This window comes from Panicum virgatum, chromosome 2K, assembly GCF_016808335.1.
Source record: "Panicum virgatum strain AP13 chromosome 2K, P.virgatum_v5, whole genome shotgun sequence".
NCBI classification, from domain to species: Eukaryota; Viridiplantae; Streptophyta; class Magnoliopsida; order Poales; family Poaceae; genus Panicum; species Panicum virgatum.
The window spans coordinates 41,084,531-41,096,618 of record NC_053137.1 but is presented as its reverse complement, the minus strand read 5'-3'; the positions used below and the strand labels follow the sequence as shown (position 1 = coordinate 41,096,618).

The 12,088-nt window shown below is 45.5% G+C and overlaps 1 protein-coding gene across 1 annotated transcript; it reads right to left on the bottom strand.

Moving 5' to 3' along the window:
- Positions 1-2,749: 2,749 nt before the first annotated feature.
- LOC120695301 (BTB/POZ and MATH domain-containing protein 1-like) lies at positions 2,750-11,309 on the bottom strand. The gene is made up of 3 exons (XM_039978587.1): positions 11,182-11,309; positions 8,633-9,486; positions 2,750-3,018 (listed from the first exon to the last, which is right to left on the bottom strand). Exons 1-3 carry the CDS (start codon positions 11,307-11,309, stop codon positions 2,750-2,752), a joined length of 1,251 nt encoding a protein of 416 aa, XP_039834521.1.
- Between the last annotated feature and the right edge of the window lie 779 nt (positions 11,310-12,088).

Here is a 12,088-nt window from a genome sequence, read left to right as displayed (position 1 = left end):
CTTAAGTCATGTGGTGCAGGGCAATACTCTCTTAAGCACACTATACATACTAATTTGACTAATTTGCCAATCATGTGGTGCAGGGCAATACTCTCTTAAACATAGCATATATATTTGAAGATTACAGTACATTATCTCACTAAAATCCTAGCATATACATTAGCAAAGTCCTAGCATATTCCTAGCATATACATTAGCAAAGTCCTAGCATATTCCTAGCATATACATTAGCAAAGTCCTAGCATATACATTAGCAAAGTCCTAGCATTATCTCACTCTGCTTACCTTCTTCCTCAGCCGGCTCTTCCTCGCGGCATCCCTGTTCTGCGCGATCGGCGGCAGCGAAGTGTCAGGCAGTGGTGGCAGCGGGGGGTGGCGCCAACCTCACGCGGCGGCGCAGAGTCCTGTCGTGGCGCGTGGATGCTACGGCTCACCAGGCGGGCTGCAGAGCCGAGCTCACGCGGCGGCGCACAAGGGCGGGCGCGTGGAGTCTGGGCCGGCGGTGGCGCGGCGGCGGCCTGGAGGTGGCTCGTGGAGGCGGGGCCGACGTGGAGGTGGTGGGCCCACGGCTGCGCGAAGTCAGGGCGGCGTGGATCCCGCGTGGAGGTGGCGCGGGCGGGGCCGGCGTGGAGGTGCCGTGGGCGGGGCCGGCGTCGAGCGGCGTGGAGGTGCCGGGCCCGCGGCGGTGTGACGTCGGGGCGGCGTGGATCCAGCGTGGAGGTGGCGCGGGCGGGCCAGCGTCGAGGTGGCGCGGGCAAGGTCGGCGTCGAGCAGTGTCGATCCGGCCTGGAGGTAGCGTGCCAGCGGCGGGAGGCGGCGTGGGCGCGGCGGCGTGGAGGTGGCGGGGCGGCACGACGGCGTGGAGGTGGCGTGCCTGCGGCGTGGAGGTGGCATGGCGGCGTGAAGGTGGCGGGGTGGCGCGGCAACGTCGAGGTGCCGGGGCGGCGCGGCAGCGTGGCGGCGTCGAGGTGCGGCCGGGAGCACGAGGTGGAGTGTGTGCGTTGTGTGTGTGTTGTGTCCATGTGTCAGCACGACGCGGCTAAGTGTGGGGGCGGGCTTATGCCGAGTGCCAGATCTGGCAATCGGCATATGTCGTGTTTGCCGAGTGCCAGCGATACGGCACTCGGCATAGGCCTCGTTTGCCGAGTGTCACGATCTGGCACTCGGCAAACATTTTCTGTTTTCCAATTTAAATTCAGTTACTTTCAATTCAAAACTTTCTTTCATAAATTTCTTTGAATATAATTCAAAATTTAAATACCAAATGCACTCAACAAATCTTATTTCATGCGTCCATAAAAAAATATTCCATTATTTCAATCACTAATAACTAAATGTCAAATTATAGGAACTAATTCTCTACATTTGCCAAAAAAATTGAAAAATATTAACCAAATCAGAAAAATAACCAAAATTTAACACGAATCAATTTATGATGTCTATTGCCTATACAAAAAATTTCACAGGATTCAACGAAGAAAATTACATTATTTCATGCACTATTAGTTTAAATTCAAATTACATCAATATAAATACTATAGATAGAAAAAATTCTCAAAATTATCAAATGGATTCAGAAAATTACCAAAATTTAACATTACACAATCCATCATGTCTATTAGCTATAAAAAAGTTTATGAAGTGAAATCCCAATTCGAACGTCACTCTGACTCCTAATCTCAAAGAATACTTCTCAATTCTATGAAACTTCTTCGGAGATACTTTGTTTCAAAAGAGATATACTTGACAACTTTTGCAAAACCTTCTTAATTTTTTCTATAGACTCCCTGTATGTTATCATGATATCATAACAAATTTATGGATTTCCGACTACTTTTGATTTTTGTAGAATTTAAAATCTATTCGTCAACATCTCATTCTGTCCCGTTTCGTGATCAAGATGTTCAAATTTTACTTTCAATTGATTGACAATGTCTCAAATTGGACTAAATAACATGAATATAATTTTTCCATTCATTATACTATATTATTCGAATCACTTGCGGCTCCGGTTTGAATTATCCAAAAATAGCATTTTAATGAAACAAATTAATAACATATACATAACTTATAGAGAAATATACCAAATTTTGATATGTTGTACCTCGACTAGTATAATAAAAGAACAAAAAGTTTGGAAGGTAGAAGATGAAGTTTTTTTTAATTTTGCTGAGTGCCATGAGCCTGACACTCGGCAAAAGCATACTATGCCGAGTGCCATGATCTTGACACTCGGCAAAAGCATACTTTGCCGAGTGCCAGAAGCAAGGCACTCGGCAAATACTATGTCCGTAACGGCGTCGGGACGGCGTTGGGTCACATGGCGGGCACGTGGCCTCTTTGCCGAATGCAAGAATGCCGGCACTCGGCAAACTGCCGTGTACCTGGTGTGCAACACACGATAAAACTAGATTTTACCGTGTGTTTGTGGGTCAGCACTCGGCAAACATCTAATTTGCCGAGTGTCTATGCTTTGCCGAGTGTCTTTTTAATAACACTCGGCATATGTCTTTATTGCCGTGTGCTCGACTTTTGGCACTTGGCAAAGCCATCGGCACTCGGCAACAATTGGGTTTTCGGCAGTGAGCGACATATACGAACTTGAACCGGCATTATATTGAAGCTAAGAGCAGGGGAAAATATGTAACTAGTAGTACCTATTAGATGCAAATGCAATAATCATGAGCTGCGCAGATTTGATTTTGGTTAAGCAGAGGTAGCACCCATCAGGGTAGTACGAGAACTTCCTTCAGTTCTTGATCTTCCTTGCATGTGCAGCCTTGAGAAGCTCAATTACCACGGAGGGGCCAGTGTCCTCGAGACAACGCCCGAAGCCCTCCGTCGCCAACACCGCGTCCAGATTCTCGGCCAATCCTCCGGCGATGAACTCGATGCACCTTGCCTTGAGCTCGGAGCAGCCGTGCCGCTCCGCAAACGCCAGCGTCGGCGCCGCCGTGCCGGCGTCGATGGCCCATGCGAGCCTGCGCTCGCACATCGCCCTGAGCCTGTCCAGCCCGTGTTGTAACCATTGGATCGACTAGGGTGTAGATTGAGTGGGAGAGGCCTTTACAGAGCAAGAAAAGTCGCCATCTTTACCGCCGTGTAGGTCGGAGTCCGCCGGAGTAGTCGAAGCAGCGGCGGCTTGATGCAGAGGTGGCAGAGGCGCCAGCCAGTGGCGACGCCAAGCCGGTGGCGCTTCCCGTCGCTCTCAGCCCCTCTTTCTGATCGGTCTAAGTTTTGGGCGGTGGAAACTGTAGCTGCAGCAGCGAACCTCGTGTCTTGTGCTGCTGGTCTTCACCTCCTTTTATGGGGTTGCGCGACGGGGGCCCACCAGCCTTCCACGGGCTGAGCGCCCCCGATCAGGGCGCGAGTCAGGGTCCATTTGGTCCGTTGGGCCCAAATGGTGGAGATCAATACTAACATTCTCCCCCTTGATCTCATCTTGTCTTTTAATTTATCTCAATCTTTACTTTCTTCATTCTTGATTCTTTATCTACCTACTCCATTACGGATTAGTGCATATGAGCATGCCTCATCGTCACGGTCAATAGCCGATGGACTTAACAGCTACAACACACCTCTCGGTTCTGAAATAGATTCTTTAGCTTTTGGGCCCTTTATTGTCCGGAAAACATAGGCTATACCGTAAACCCATGTCGACTGTGTGTTCTCTGTACACACTGGGCGGCAAGCCTTTAGTAAGCGGATCCGCAACAACTTTCTGTCATTTAAACTCACAATCCATTTCAATCATGATTCCGGACTTTCTCCTTTACAACGTATAACTTTGTGTCAACGTGTTTGGCACCACAGTTGACTCGTTGTCATAGGAGCAAACTACTTTAATGGTTATTGCTGCTGTCAACCATTATCAACTCCGAGTACATATTCTCTTAACCAATTTTGCCTGTCCCTCGGCCTCGTATTATGCTATACTATATCTTTGCATCATATTGATCATAATTGCTTTGTTTTGGAGCTTTTCCACACAAAACCTCCAAATGTGAAAGTTAGCGACAATTGTGGATTTCGCTACATATTTCACAAATTCTATTTTTGTACTCACAACCTTTTGAGAGTACTTGATCTTTCCAACTTAGCATAAGGCCAACATTCTCAATTTCAATTCCAGTGATCTATCTCTGGATTGTACTTTTGCCAAAATAACCCGGATACACAAAATATGTCAGGGTAAGTTCTTTACTTGCGCGCTTATAAAGCTTCCAACAGCTGAAGCATATGGGACTATTTCTGTTTCACATTGATTCCTGGAACATTAAGGTTCCCAAAATCATTACCCTTGACGATAGGAACAGGCGTAGGTTTACTCCTTTGCATACTTCATTTCTTTAGAATCATTTATGAGTATGACTTTGTGATAATTATAATACCCCTTTCTTTTATCTCAATGAGTCTCAATCCGTAGAATGAAAAACTCATCACCGATATCAAAATTTGAGGACAAGAATTCTTTATCTATAATAACATATTAACACCACCACTAGAAAGTATGATGTTATCTTTATTTAAGATGTGGAAATCAAATTCCCCATTCTTTAACTTTTCTTAAAAGCTATTGTCCTCCTCAATCTGTTGGAAACCCAAAATTTCATACTGTTTCATTTAAGCTTTAGATACCACCATCTCGTGGCTTTCTTCAATCCATAAATGAATTTACTATTGTGGTATCCCGTATGTTCTTTCTTCTCTTTGACTAAAACTTTTGTCACAAATTTTGCTTTATATCTTTCAACATTCCTTCTGGAATCACATTGCGTTTTATAGGTCCATCATAACATACTGTGATGGCTCTTTTAGGAATCATTTCTTTTTCCATGTTCTTAACCCATGGAATTCTTGTGACTTCCTCAAATGTTACTCCTTTTGCCAAATGGCAACAGAACATGATCCTTCTTTATATTATTCATTTTCTTTGACAGCTAACAACAGGTGTTGTATGCAACATCAGTAGGCATGAGAAACTTTTGTTCTTGAATCATCGAAGTGGGCATGCATTCCCGCTTCTCTTCAAGTCTTAGGTATCTACATACCATGCTCCCCCAGATTTTGCCATCTTTTGTAAATATGGCATATCAGTAAATCTCTTTATTTGGGTTCCATCTGTTAAAAACTTTATATATGCTCTGTAAGCATCATCTTACTATTTTTGAGGGTCGTCCAGCATAAATACTAGAATTTAGCCATTTCTTTACATAGGGGTATTAGTATAGTGACCGTTGTACTCCCCCTGACGGTCACATTCATTCTTTAATAGATCATCTCTTGCTTTCAATACACATTACAAGGGAGTATCTTTCTTGACTGTCTCATATTTCTCCCCCTCGAAATGTGGCTTGAACTTTTCTGCCACAATTTCGAAAAACTTTTCACAACTTTTGTGAATGAGGAAATTTTTATTACTTCATCCACATGGTTGCATCATGCAGAACAAAGTAATTTTAATTCGTATGGGAGTACCTTTTACTCATTTCACTTTAAGAACTCAACAAAGTCCTTTATTTCATATGACAGTTCTTGTTCCTCATTTCACTTTAAGGACTCAACATAGTCCTTTATTTAAGACCTTTTGCAAGTCACGCTCACATATCATTCTTATCTTGAGGTTCGTATGTAACTTTTCATTCTTTTTAAACTCATTGAGTGCTTAATCACTGTGACACAATAGAAGTGCCCGATAAATTGAATAGCAAAACTACTCCAAACTTTTCATGCAGTGTGGGATAAACCAGCACATGAGTCATCACAACTTTCTCCCGCCATGCAGGATTAGCACTTTGCCAGTTTTACCCCGTCATGCGGGTATTATTTCATACTTTTCCAGACATAAATGTCATAATTAGCTTATATCAAATTCAGAAATAAATCTGAATATTCCATGACACACATGCTTAATCCGACGTTGGTCAAATTAAACATGTATGACTTATAACAAGTTTGAATAAACTCAAAATGTATTCTACTTGATAGAGAGTACATAAGAGACATTTCTCAAAATGAACTCTTATTGCTTTATCTACTCTTTTTGGATAAATATCCTGAGTACTTTTCCTGTCAAGCCGTTCTTTACAGAGAATATATTCTCTTATGTAATGACCTTCTTTCTTTCTGAGTCACAAGTACCCTAGTTCAATGTCTTTGGTCCTTCAAGGACAACATAGAACTCTTTGTCTGAAAAGTCAATAATCAATACTTTAAGTTCTATTCTATATCACCGTTGGGCAGAAATAAAATAATCTTTTACATTAATTATGTATCACCGTTGGGCAGAAACGGAATTAATGTATGGAAAACTCAATGAACTTTAAAACCATATATCTGCTCCTCAAAATTAAATTCTCTCGTTGGTTCGAATTTAATTAGAGAATAATCAAATTTATTGCTGCGAAAACTAGAAAAAATACATTTCTCTAGTTTAAGAGCAGTTCTTTATCCATTCTCTAAAAAAAATCACTATAATGCAACATTTACCATGGACTTTAAACTTTAAACTATAACTCATAAAAAATTATAATATCGTTATCATCAACGTTGGTCGGAAAATAACAATACCATAATTAACTTTAATTTCTTTTTCTTTGAGAATCATCTTTATGATTCTAGTGATGCTCAACTTTGAGACTTCAAATGGCATAAAAATGCCAAAACTCAATTTTGACTTTAAACAGCGGAAGCTTTTCTATCTTATACCCACAGGGAAAAACTCATTTAAGACTTTTAGACCATTCATCCAATTAAATCTTCTCGTTGGTTCCGATTTAATTGGAAGATAGCAACTGTATAACAGCGGAAAATTTTTCCTTTCTTTATGGCAGCGGAAAACTTTTCTTTCTTTTCTTAAACAGTACTTTGTACTCATTTTCTCTCTAAACAATTTATCTCGTTGGTTTAAAATTGAATAGAGATAAAACTATACAAAACATACTCAAAGTAAGCTCTTTAAACATGATTTTTAAGAGCAATAACTTTGAAACTTTACAGCGGAAACGGATAAAATTTCTACATTCAGAAATATTATTGTACACTTTAATTCTCTAAACAATATACACGTTGGTGCAATATTGAATAGAGAACAAATTCTAATCAAAATCATTAACATATCAGTCAAAATGCTTCTGAAAAATAGAAAAAAAAAACCCTTAAAACTTTCTTTACTGTGCTAGAGGCCCGGCCAGCAAACCGGCCCATGGCCTGCTCGCGCGCCTGCGAGCGGACTGGCCCATCAGCGCCCCCCGCGCGCGGCCCAAACACGGGGCGCTCGGCCCGCTTCGGCACCCGCCTGGGCCGGTGGCCCAGCTCGCGTGGTGCCGGCCGCCCTTGGCCGTCGGATGAGATCCGACGGCTGTCCACGCATTTCGCCAGGGCAAAACCGGGTCCGTGTGCTCCCCCAAACCCTAGCACCATTTCTCCTCTCTCTGTAGCCACCGAGCGGCGGCTGGCCCTTGGTGGCAGCGGCGCCACCGGCTCTCTCCCGCCGGCACGCCGCTGGGCCCGAGCACCGATTTTATGGCCGGCGACGCGGACCACAGTCGCGCGACCCCGAGCCCTTTCTTTTCCTCTTTGGCGCACTCCTCCCTTTTCTCTATGTGTTTCGATGGAGGCGGCGGCGACCGATGCGGCTCGCCGGAGATGCGGCTCGCCGCAGGGCCCCTTTCCCCTGTTCTCTCTCCAACGGAGGCGCGGCGGCGGAGGCGGCCAGCGCCGCCTTTCTTCTTTCTTTCTTTGCGCCGCACCAAGCAGGGCGGCAGTGTCGGTGGCCGCCCATGGCGACCTGAGGAGATGGCGGCTCCGGCGTGGGCCCTCTCGCCGGCACGTGCGTCCACCACAATGTGGCCGCGCCGCCGTCGAGGGGCTCCTCGTCGGTGCTTTGCCGCGCGCAGGCGAAAAACCCGCGGCGGTTCTCTCTACTGGGCGAGCTCGAGGCTCGGCCGAGGCTTTTCCGCGGCGGTGGAGCACCGGTGAGCCGGCGGCTCATGGGGCTTCCTCCGTGGCTCTGGCCGACGGTGGAGGTGAGCCCGCCAGCTTCGATCCCTTAGGGTTAGGGTTTCGTTTTTCTTTAACTTTGTCGATTCGAGATCGATTTCTCTCTTGTTCTTTTGATTCGTGAAACGAATCCTTCCCTATCTAAATCTGCACACTAGATTGGCTCTTGATGCCATTGTTGTAACCATTGGATCGACTAGGGTGTAGATCGAGTGGGAGAGGCCTTTACAGAGCAAGAAAAGTCGCCATCTTTACCGCCGTGTAGGTCGGAGTCCGCCGGAGTAGTCGAAGCAGTGGCGGCGGCGACGGTCGGAGGAGCACCGGAGTCGGAGAGGATGACGGCGGCTTGATGCAGAGGTGGCAGAGGCGCCAGCCAGTGGCGACGCCGAGCCGGTGGCGCTTCCCGTCGCTCTCAGCCGCTCTTTCTGATCGGTCTAGGTTTTGGGCGGTGGAAACTGTAGCTGCAGCAGCGAACCTCGTGCCTTGTGCTGCTGGTCTTCACCTCCTTTTATGGGGTTGCGCAACGGGGGCCCACCAGCCTTCCACGGGCTGAGCGCCCCCGATCAGGGCGCGAGTCAGGATCCATTTGGTCCGTTGGGCCCAAATGTGGAGATCAATACTAACATGCCGTACCTGTCGGCGGCCGCGAGCAGGTGCCGTGCCAGGGCAGCCGCCGTCTCCGCCGCTTCGTCCAGCTCCGGGACGGCGTCGGTGTACACGAAGCGGAGCATGGCCTGGAACACGAACGGATCCATCTCCTTGATCTCGACGCGCGGGGAGATCCTCTCCAGCATCTCGCCGGCGAAGAACTGGGCCATGAAGACGGGGGACCTCGCCGCAAGGATGCTCCTGTGCGCGGGGAAGGACTGGCCGGCCACGGCGAACGTGACGTCCGCCCCGGCCCCGCTCGCCAGGAGCTCGCCGAGGTGCCGGGGCAGGTTGTTTGACGGCACGGCAATGATGGGGTTCAGGTCTCTCAACACGGTGACCGTGCACTCCAGCGTCAGGCAGCCATTCTTGACGTAAACCACAATTGATTTTGCGCGGTAGAATGTTGTCCGGATGGTAAGCAATTCAGACCGATCTGAGGGGTGCTGGAATGATGCTGCCGCAGTACCCTTCTCTCGTGACGGTCCGGTGGCCCCGCTCGGATCTAGCAGCCGGCAGCTTAGAGCCGCCGGGACCTTGTTCGCGCCGGCCTCGCCGAGGAAGACGAGCTGGAGGGGCACAACGTAGCCCTCCACAAGATAGTCCTCAGGTAAGCCCTCCACAACATATTCGGTCTCAACTAAGCTGTAGTAGGGAGGGTAGACGACACGGATTTCCCAGCGGTAGCCGTCAACCTGGCAGCTGCATTTGAAGTGATGATCGGTGCCGTCGTCGTCCGCGATCTTGGTGCCGATGTCGTGGAACTGGAGCAGGTGCGTGGAGCGCGCGGCGTCAGCGAGGTGAGCGACGCACCATGCCGGGATTGGTGGAGGTCGGCTTGAGAATGGAGGGATGATGAGCAAACGATATGGCAGTTTCTTTCTTTCGGTGCGTGCGTGGGTTTCTCGCAGTCACAGTTTATACACACAGCGCTTGTTGCGTTAATAAGATGGGTGGAGAAGGTAATCGAGGCGAGCACAGGCGAATCAATGGCGAGTCCTCGAAACTCGGAGAGGAACCAGCGAGGGCAGCGAAACCGATGCGCCGCAGAATACCATCCGTCGCCGGCCGCTCATGCGTGTCAATTTTTTTTTTGAAATGGAAACATGCGTGTCAAATTAATGGTACAGTTAATAACCGGTTGGCCGCGCATGCGGATGCGGCAGCGGAGCTCTTTTTAGTTGCAAAATTTAAAATTTTAAAACTATCATATCGAACGAAAATCTTAATGCATGGAGTATTAAATCTAGACGAAATAGAAAACTAATTATATAGTTTGCTTATAAATTACGAGACGAATCTAATGAGTCTAATTATATCATGATTAGACACTAAATTACTACAGTAACTATGTGTTGATGAAGGATTACTTAGTTTTAATAAATTCATCTAGTAGTTTAAAGACGAGTTCTATAATTAATTTTGTGATTAGTCTATATTTAATATTTCAAATATTAAAAAATTTCATTTCAAAAACTTTACAAACGCAACTAAATAAAGCTCAAGTCTAACAGATACGCCCGCTACTCGCCCGCTCCTGGCGGTAAAGCGCGCGCCTTGATGGCGGGGCCCGCCTCTATTAAATGCATAGAGGGCTGCTCAGCCAGTAGTTCGTGAAACGCCCGTCCGCTTCTTTCTCTTCGTTTCTTTCTCATTCATGTAGATAAAAACCATATAGTCGTCTAATACTTGCTCTGATACGGATGGTCATTTCTCATTTTGCGGTTGGTCAAGTACTAGATGACCATGAAGGCGGCAACGACGCCTCCATTGAACCAGCCCAAATTGAACGGAGTCACATCGGAAAAAGGCTCATCATGGATTGTTTACCGCTTGCATCTGTACGTGCCCCAATAAATCAACCCAAATTGCTTACTCCCTCCTTCGTGAAACGTAGGTCATTCTAATATTTTTTTAACAGATTATGGATATGGAAAAAAAGTCTCTCATACCTTTAATTATTAAGCATTGGAACTCTATTTGGGTAACTAAATATGTACTAATTAATGTAGCATGCTCTTTCCCATAAACCTCCCCCAAATACACCTCCCCCTACATAGTTGCATGTATGTTTTTCTATTGAGAAAAATCCAAAAACGATGCACAATTAAAATGGTCTGATCTACTCTCAACCTAGAATGCCTTACATTTGAGTACAAAATTTGAATTCTAGAATACCTTACATTTCAGGACGGAGGGGTACCTAATATCCAATGTTCGCCTAGAGCCTAGGCGAGCTTAAGCGAGCCTAGACATTTCAAGGCGTTTTTCTAAGTGTTTTAATATTTTAATACACATAAGGAAGAAATACGAAATCTGTGAATCTAAACTTGAAAGAAAGACCCATAAAAAGAGCCCGGCCCATCTTATACACACTCCTCCTTACCATATATAGTTATTAAGAAAGGAAAGGGGCAAAATGAAAAAGAACCCAATCTCATCTCTTACCTTCAACAGCAGCAGTTCATCTTCTTCCACGCCCCCTCGCTCCCTGCCTCCCTCCTCCCCGGCGGCAAATCCCGCTGGCCGCACGTCGTGCTCTCCCTCCCCGGCGGCAGCGGGTCGTGTTCTCTCTCTCTCCGGCGGCCGTGGCTCGTCCTCCCCTGCTTTGGCGGCCGCAGGGGCCCATCCAGCAGCGCGCTCCGGTGGCATAGCACCATCTCCGGTGTTTAATCCTGCCCTCCTCTCATTGTCGATGTGCCGGGGCCGCCTAGGGTACCGCCTACCCCCCAGGCGATGCGGTAACCCTTCGCCTAGAGCTTAATCGGGCCTAGGCGGCCGCCTAGAAAAGCCTTTTTGAACACTGCTAATATCTATACAGCAGTACATACTTTGAAGTAAAAAAATTATATTATTAGAAAAATCTATTTACCACTCCCTCCATCTACTTTTATAAGGCGCACATGTATATTTAGATTCAAACTTTGCAATTTAATCAATAATTTGACTATTAATTTATTATTTTTATAATATAAACTTTATATGATTGGATTCATAATCAAATATACTTTACGAAGATTATAAGTTTATAATCATAAGTGATATAATATATAATAAATGAATGGTCAAAGCATTATTTGGAAGACTGTGCAATGTTTAAATGTAATTTTAAATGTAATTTATAATCATACGATTGGATTCATAATCAAATATACCTTATAAAAATGGGAGGACTCGATGTCTTCAATACTATACAAACACTTAGCTATATTTAAATGTAATTTTCTCTATAACTTCTTTTATAACTAGAACGATCTCAGCCACCTTTATGCGCGTCACCTTAGAACATTTCTTACATAGTGATAAAAACAAAAACTTTTTAAAATAATTTCCATCGTATCTCTCATATTGAACCCACCATGCAGTCACTCTATACTATAAAGTCACTATATACTATAAAGAACGAAAACTTTTTAAAATAATTTTCGCCTAAATTAAA

Excerpts from the sequence above, each read along its gene's own strand:
- LOC120695301 (XM_039978587.1), bottom strand. The coding sequence starts at position 11,309 with ATGGTGCTATGCCACCGGAGCGCGCTGCTGGATGGGCCCCTGCGGCCG. Across the intron at positions 9,487-11,181 it reads CCGGGGAGGGAGAGCACGAC|CCGACCTCCACCAATCCCGG; the intron begins GTGCGGCCAGCG and ends TCCATTCTCAAG. Across the intron at positions 3,019-8,632 it reads GCTCGCGGCCGCCGACAGGT|ACGGGCTGGACAGGCTCAGG; the intron begins ACGGCATGTTAG and ends AATGGTTACAAC.